The sequence below is a fragment of the Rhagoletis zephyria genome, unplaced genomic scaffold (genome assembly GCF_001687245.7).
Source record: "Rhagoletis zephyria isolate East Lansing unplaced genomic scaffold, Rhagoletis_zephyria_1.1 Rzeph_scaffold_01816, whole genome shotgun sequence".
NCBI classification, from domain to species: Eukaryota; Metazoa; Arthropoda; class Insecta; order Diptera; family Tephritidae; genus Rhagoletis; species Rhagoletis zephyria.
In genome coordinates this window covers 93,610-101,910 of record NW_016158900.1, presented here as the reverse complement: position 1 = coordinate 101,910, position 8,301 = coordinate 93,610, and the positions used below count along the sequence as shown (strand labels likewise).

The window sequence follows — 8,301 nt, the reverse complement described above, 5'->3', positions numbered from 1 at the left end:
CAAGAAATAACATTTTTTTTGCACAAATGTCCCACCCGGTGACGATGGAATCGCCCATACGTAAAACTTTCTTTCAACACTTTTATTGAGGTCACTCGGGACCTCATGCGACTAATTGTGTGATTTTCTTTATGCACCTAATTAAGGGATAAAATTAACTGTTCTTTTGAAGAGATGCCTATAAGAAAATAGATTCCGACAAATCGGCATAAAGCTCGCCGTTTAAAGGTTTAACAAGAACAAAAATCCAACCTTTTAAAGCTTTACCATAAAGCAAAATCTTTTAAGATTTAAAATTTTACTTTTTTTTTTTGTTTTTGCAACTTGATTATTCGCAGCCATTAAATTTATTCGTACACGTTTACAAGTATATATTAAAACAAACATCAAAGATGTCTAAAGATGATACTCGTACATAATAAAAAGTTATTGCAAATCTAAATTTATAATTTCATCAACTTTCTGCTCTCCGCCCCAGGATGTGGCTCCACTCGTCATCGCGGCTTTAGCCAATTGGCAGTGGCACGTGCGGCAGTGGATTACATTGTGCTGCAAAGCTCTTCGCTGCATTGCAGGGTTGATCGTCTTTCCACATCTTGGCGGGACAGTGGATGAAGGTTTCAGCGTTTACACAACTGTACATTATGCTGGCAATAGGTGAGCAACCCATCGGCAGTTTGGCGTACGTTTTGATACCCATTGCTGCCATGTGACCCTTGACTGTTGGCAATTGGGAAAAGGAAAAAGTTGTAGGGGTATTTTAAAGGATATGTACAAAATATGCAAGAGTGTTCGTATTTATAAGCGTAGAAGTTGTTGTTGTATTTCAAACTGCTACGTTGCAAAAATAAATACCGAACCAAAAAGAATAGAAATATTAAATTTAATTTCCTTCTTAAGCAAATGTCAGATTTCGTCATGATATCGGCTTATGAATACGCATTTCTTAGTTTTTCTATATTGTTTTTATATTTTGTGGGCTACGTACTATTATCCAGGCATGCCTCGAAAGAGCGCACAATCTGCGGCACCATATCCTTGTCGCCTTGAGTGACACTTTTGTTTAGGAATTTTTTGACATTTTCCAAATTGAATTCATTTTTGACCATAGCACCTGTCTCACGATAAATACACTCCGGATAGCACTGCAACGGCGAAAAGATATACATACATATATTTTAATTCATTGTCAATGAGTTGTTGTATTGCAACTGCGGATCTGCGTAGCATTATTGTGTATGCAAATTATGTACATATGTGAGTGCAGGAAACGACTTACAGCGTGGGCGTAAGCTGGATATTCAACTTCTGCAGCAATCGGAGTACTTTTACTCTTTTCGTTTTTGTTATTTTCATTTTGGCTAATGTTGTCTTTTCCACTCACAATATTCGTTTGCAATTTGAGTGCGTTGATATAAGTATTGCACTTTTTGGGCACTTCACCCAAGTTGATTTCTGGCATACGACAGCAACTGTGAATATTCTGAAGAAATAACGAAATTGAATTTATGTAAAAGATTTCGAGCTTAACTTGTTTGGCCCTAAGCATGTCATTGTGTTCAATTTACTTACAAAACGTCCCAAATCGGGTGGTTCCGAGCAATTGAAGGCCGCAGCGTGGGTGTAGGGCTGAAAGAGAGATATAAAATTATTATTCACTGAGAAAAAATGAGCTAAGTATACCGTCGACGATTGTTACTAAAAAGGGCTTAACGCTCACATGGTTTTTAAGTGTAGAATGAAGCCAAAAGTCGTCTAAAGCAAGTAAGCAAATTACAATAACATTAATAAGCCAAGTATTTAGTTGATAGAATATAATTTTTTAAAGTCTAACTGTTAATTTTCTAATTTTTAAACCGCTTTCCAAGTCCCTATTTTTTTTAAATAAGGCTGTTTAAACAAAAAACAATTAAACGACAAATTCAAAAACAGTTTTAATGCACAAAACGAGCCAAACGGCAAAGTATGCAACAAAAAATTAATTGTTTTTATTATTTTTAACAAATTTTTAAATTTAAATTTTTTGTGCACTTAAAATGTTTTTGATTTTGTCGTTTAATTGTTTTTCTTTAAACCGCCTTATTTAAAAAAAAATAGGGACTTGGAAAGTGGTTTAAAAATTGGTTAAAAATAATAAAAACAATAAATTTTTTTTATTGCATAATTTGCCGTTTGGCTTGCTTTGTGCATAAAAACTGTTTTTGATTTTGTCGTTTAATTGTTTTTTTTTTAACAGCCTTATTTAAAAAAAAATTGGGATTTGGAAAGCGGTTTAAAAATAGGTTAAAAATAATAAAAGTAATTCATTTTTTTGTTGCATAATTTGCCGTTTGAATTGTTTTCTGCATTAAAACTGTTTTTGATTTTGTCGTTTGATTGTGATAAGAAAGTTTCCTAATTTTTTGAATTTTAACCATGGTGATTATTGTTTGTTTAAATTTTCAAGTGGTACATAATGTAACCGGGTTTGCTTTTCTATTATATTATTATCCTTTTCTTCTAAAAATTATTGAACATTGGAAGAAAAATTGCAAACAATTTTTTTTTTTTTTTTTTAAATTATTTTTTTTCAAAAGTAAACTATCTCATCTTAGAACAGCAAAAAAACGGCAAATTTTGAAACTTTATATAAAGTTAGCAAAACACCTTATGTCTAAAAAAAAAATTCCAGAGTGACAAAATTATTTTTTCCACAACTAATTAACGGCAAAAAAACGGCAAATTCATGGGTATATGCGACATTTTTTGCTTGATGTTGTTTCGCTAACTTTATACACATAATAATTCGTATCACCAAAAAATTTATTGGAAACATCAAAGACAGCCCGAAGAAATAGAAATGGCGTCTATAAAATCCTGTTAAAAAATTAGCAGAGTGGAGTTATAAGTATGATTTGTATGCTAAATAAGCCTAAAAATATATACCATCATAACTGCAGGCAAAATTTATAAATCGGAAAACACTTTGCTTATAGCTATATAAAGCTATATATTTTTAGTCTTCTTTTTTTGGCATACAAATCCGAGCTTTATTCATAAGGCACTAACACGTTTTTTACAAAGTGCACATAAATATTTAAACTTTTCTTCACATATCGTTGAATTTTTCGTGACCATTCCTTTTAGACCTCTTTTTTCAAAAAATAAGTGGGAGATGTTGAGTAAAGTCTTCTTTAATCGCCTCTCGCAAGTGCATCGCAGTATACACTTAGGTCTTGTTTTGGCACTATTTTTGATTTACTGGCACAGAAGAAAAACGACTGGCGTACTTTATTTGGCTCGGCTTAGTGTCCGAAAAAACAGCAAATTATAAGTCGAATCTTCTTAGTAACTGATAAGGTGACGCTTTATATTAGCCTCATATAAACTTACAAGTAAAAGCGCAAACAGTATAGTCAAAACGAAAGCGAATTCCATATTCACGAAGCACATAACTATTCACTACCTTACGTGGTTGACAAAATGACAGATTTTGAAGATAGACTACTATTTTCGATGCTTCTGAACTAAATCAAAATTTTTTGCCCTCGGCTTTATATAACCAAAAATTCTCGCGTACTGATTTGACTAATTACAATTGGAAATACCCGAATACATAGCTATGTATGTTCATATGTACATGAATTTGTATAAAAGTAAAAATACATATTTATTAAGGTATGACAGTTATTTTCCAAAAACATATCTACTTAAGAGAGGAAATATGTTTGTTAAATAAAATCAAATACGCGAATTGTATTTACCTTAAAACTTAGTCCTTTAAATGAACAATATGAGTTAAAAATACACCTCGGTTTCTCTGAAAACGGTTTTTTTTGGCTGGCAATGTTTATGTAATTATGCAATGAAAAAACTACTGGTAAAATCCATACCTATAGCTTAGAGTGAAAAATTATGAACATAAAAAGTTCTATAAAGAGAAATGAAATTTTACTTATTATTTTAGGAAAACTTTCTTTTTAATAAAGTCAATACTTGCATAGTATGTATATCTTAAAAACGAAAAAAAAAATAAAATCTTAATGGAAATTTTATATTTTTAGTCATGTGGATATTTTTCTTTGTTCAGGTGGATATTTTTCTTTGTTCTTTGTTTTTAGTTAGGTGGATATTTTTCTTTGTTAACGTAAAAACAACTCTTTTTTATTTTGCTATCTAAAAAAATTCACAAATAATATAATTTTGTTATATTTATACATATGGCACGACCTAATGCTTATATTTTATAATTATTTTTCAGGATGAGATTTTATTACGATATACCATTGTTACGTAACATTGAATACTGTTACGTATGCACATATGTATGTACATACATAATATGTACTGCTTATTGTACATACCTTGCAGGAAAACCCCGAACAAGTGAACCAAATTTCTAGTTCAGTCCGATAATAACTAGATTCCCACCAGTTTAAAAGCAGCTAAATGTAGTTCTACAAAATTATTTTATTTTACATTTTAACCGCCTTCATAAAAAGGAGGAGGTTATTAGTTCGTCGGAATATTTCTTTTTATGTATCTTACCACATAACTTTGAAGCACGTTAACCGATTTCTACAAGTCTTTTTTTAAAGGAAAGGTGGTACCGCCGAGGTGGTCCTATACTAACTTGGTTTAGATGCGATCATTAGATTATGAAGAAATTAACGGTAATCTTAAATTTTTATAAGAGAATAGAAGTCAGTTTTGGTTTTTGTTTTTGCTAGCTTAGAGTGAAAAGTTGCAAAGCCCACTTTTGTAAAAATTATATTTTGATGCAAAAAGCAAGAACAATTAATTTTCTAAAATATTGGACTATGTTATTTCTAACAATTTCTATCCAATGCATTATGGTTCAAATGCCTGTTATTCTGGAAAATATCGCATGAGAAATAAGTGATATTAACACATGGCCACAAAAACGGCCATTTGGACCATAGCGGAGTGATGCGCAAATCTGTCAAACCCAAAATAGTCGCAGAAAATGTGAAAAGCCCCAAAGCAAACAATAACTTTTCATTAACAGCTCTATTCTGCACGTTACCGAAGATTTTGTAACCGGAAAAGTGTATTACCAAAAAATGTTACCAGTACTTGTCACCGCGATTCTAGGTTCGTTGGTAATGCAGTTAAAATATTCAGTAATTCAGCTATGAAGAATTGTGCAGATTCTGGCATTACATATTTTACGGAGCTATACTTTGTTACCAGCTTATGAGATGGTAACAAAATTTACCGGTAACAAGAGTACAGAGAATGCGAAAAGGGTTTGAAAATTGACAGGAACTTTATTTACCGGTTACAAACTTTTTATTACCAGCACAGAATAGACCTGTAAGAATCTGTATGTGAGAGTTTAGAACTGGCTCGGGACTATAGAAAACGGTATGCACAACGAACTAGATCTCATCTGTAGAATTTAGGTTTGGTTTGGAACTATTATAAAAGGGATGCAGCAGGGCACCAAATCAACGTTTGCTTACTTTAAATACATATTTGATTGGCGGTTTCTATGGTTCGCAAACACTTTCGTTCTACACTTCACAGTTGCTTTTTCATAGTTTGGAAATACAAAACATAAATTTGTATCAACTTTTTATTATCTTGCTCCTGGCGGCATTCAAGGTTGGGGCCTTTTAGAATCTAATCAATAAAAGCAAGCACATCCGCGCAATCAGCTACAGCCAACAAATTTCTTTGAAAATAATTTAAAATCGCTAGCATGAGAAAATCAAAAAAAAAACTCTGCTTTCAAAAAATCGCGTTACTTTTTTCGACTGTCAATCTTATTATTCATTCGGAACTATAGAAAAGGAGATGCAGAGCGAAGTCACCTGTCTAATTAAGAACTGGTTCGAACCTCTCAAAAAACGTTTGTAGCGGGGGCAATCGGCGCTTTGTGGGACATCGCAATGGTAAATTCGGTGTAAGCATGCAAAAGAGAATTAAGGCGTACATAATTATAAATTCCCTAGTACGTATCAGCTCAGCACTAGTGCGTTTCTCACAGGGCACAACAAATATTCCGGTCTAATCCTCATTGTTGGGTTGATGAATTTTTTATTAGTTATGTTCTATGTATATCAACAATTCTCAAAAATATTTTTTGACCAACACTCTGTTAATACGAAATTTCGAAAATGTATTAAAAGTATGTACCTACAAACGTACGTACATAAACATTTACATAAGTGCATATACTATACATATGTACATTAGAGTGGTCCATAAAATCTTTTCCCGAGATAGGGTTTGGGGCACCTTCTAAAATTTTTCCTCTTGCCGAAAGAAGTGCTGGTAGCAAACTCTACATTTCTAAGTAGATAATTAGAGGAAGCCCATGAGGCTCATATTTTACTTTAGAAGTAGTGTATACATATAACAGTCAAACAATTGGTTAAGCAACCTAAGAACATTTCAACTTTAAATTATCTAAAAATATTGCATGTCATGGCAACAGTAGCTTTCTATAATAATCACCAATGTTTTTGATAGTTTCAGAGTGATCCAGTAGCGCAGTTCAAGGTCATTGGGCGCACTGTTTAGGTTACAGTAAACAAATGAAATTTGGTATAGATATTACAAATATCGAAAGGAAAAACAAGGGTACGCCGTTTTCTAGGATGACCTTTTTTCCCCATACAAAAATTGGACCACTCTAATGTACATATAGTCATATCACAGCACATTTATAAGCGACGCTTTAAAAGAATGGCAACTGCGGTTGACTTCCCACGGTTCTGACCATCAAAATTTATCACAATATGTTAAATGGAGCGTGTCCGTTGCCAGGTGCATTGCCCCACTTACAGTGAATTTCATTGCCATGAAATCATTGGCCGCAGCAGCATTGTTCTCCTCCTTCCTGGAAATTGGCCCGATTTTTTTTTGGTTGTTGACATTGTGGATTTCAATTTGTAATTGCTTTCTAAGCGTTTGGCCCAATGTAAGCTACATAAAAGCACTGCTGTTAGCATGGTATTCAATTAATTAATAATTGAACAAATAATAAAAAAGCCACGTGCTCTCTTCTTCAGTGATAAATCTTAGCTTTTGCAATCTTTTCAGTTTTAATTTCTATGAATTATACATCATTGCATTTTTGAATCTCCAGTTATGAACGTTGTATTAAGAACTTTAGTGTAATATTTTATTAATATACATATATACATAATTTTTTTGCATAGGTAGAGTTTGATGGCTATGCGATGTCATAAATTGAACAGTTAAAACATGTTTAATTCAATAATAGCTTGGCGCTACAAGAATTAAACTTTGGTCGAGCAATTTCTGACATATCCAACATACTCCTATGCGTTTGTTAAAACCACCGAGAAACTTTCTCCAACAGATATTAAAAACTAATTAATGTAATGGCTAAATGTTTTATGACTAATAGTTATTTGACCACGAAAATGCCATTTATAACAACGAGAAGCATAATGAGACAGAAAATCATTGTGGTTTCAAAAGTGGATAGCTTTTTAAGCTGTGTATTTAAAATGTATACAAGTACTTGCATGTACACATACATACATATGTACGTCTTTTCAATTCTGGATCGTGTGCTTTAAATTTTCCATTACTTTTAACTTCGTGTATCTAATGCTTTACACAAACTCATTTATATTTGATGTAGTGTGGGACGATTTTCCGTCATCCCTTGCCTATAAAATTTGGTTTGGAGATAAACCGGTTCCGGCGTTGTGCCATCTTCAGTGTCATTTTTCGTTCTCTTGTATTTCTTAACGACTTGTTCGTGTCTACTTACTATTTCTCCAATAAAAGCTACTACATACATACTAGTGCTGGTATTTGTGGACTCAGGTGTGTACGTATGTACATACAAACATATGTTTGTGTGTATATCGTTTTTTATCCAACATCATCATCTATGCTTCCCTTTACTCATCTTTATCATTAAGCGAATAACTTAAAGCGCCATTATTTTTAAATCATCGTTATCTTTGGCATTAGTCATTTTGCGGCTGTCACATTGGAATATTATTAGAATTCTAGATGATGAAGGGCAGGTAATGATAGAACATTTTGTGGCAGTGTCGCAGGCTTCACCGCGAGGCAATGCATCTCAAATTAGCTTAAATGCGGCGCGGACGACATTTCATGTAGGGCAATTATGGAGACATCGTTATAAGGTGATACAAGTGGGCTTGGTATTTTTTATTTTTTTTTTTTTTGTGAAAAGCACCGCATTAAGTTTATTCATATTTTATATTTTTATGTTTAAGAGCTTGTGAAACACGCAAGTTATTTTTAATATCTGCGTACACATAGCTGTTTAGCTAGGAATTACCTTTT

The 8,301-nt window shown here is 32.8% G+C and overlaps 1 protein-coding gene across 1 annotated transcript; it reads right to left on the bottom strand.

Moving 5' to 3' along the window:
• Positions 1 to 356: 356 nt before the first annotated feature.
• Obp50e (Odorant-binding protein 50e) lies at positions 357 to 3,422 on the bottom strand. The gene is made up of 5 exons (XM_017619240.1): positions 3,373 to 3,422; positions 1,573 to 1,629; positions 1,280 to 1,483; positions 989 to 1,145; positions 357 to 720 (listed from the first exon to the last, which is right to left on the bottom strand). Exons 1-5 carry the CDS (start codon positions 3,415 to 3,417, stop codon positions 506 to 508), a joined length of 678 nt encoding a protein of 225 aa, XP_017474729.1. The 5' UTR covers positions 3,418 to 3,422; the 3' UTR covers positions 357 to 505.
• Positions 3,423 to 8,301: the final 4,879 nt, after the last annotated feature.

Excerpts from the sequence above, each read along its gene's own strand:
- Obp50e (XM_017619240.1), bottom strand. The coding sequence starts at position 3,417 with ATGGAATTCGCTTTCGTTTTGACTATACTGTTTGCGCTTTTACTT. Across the intron at positions 1,484-1,572 it reads CACCCGATTTGGGACGTTTT|AATATTCACAGTTGCTGTCG; the intron begins GTAAGTAAATTG and ends TTATTTCTTCAG. Across the intron at positions 1,146-1,279 it reads ATCCAGCTTACGCCCACGCT|TGCTATCCGGAGTGTATTTA; the intron begins GTAAGTCGTTTC and ends TCGCCGTTGCAG.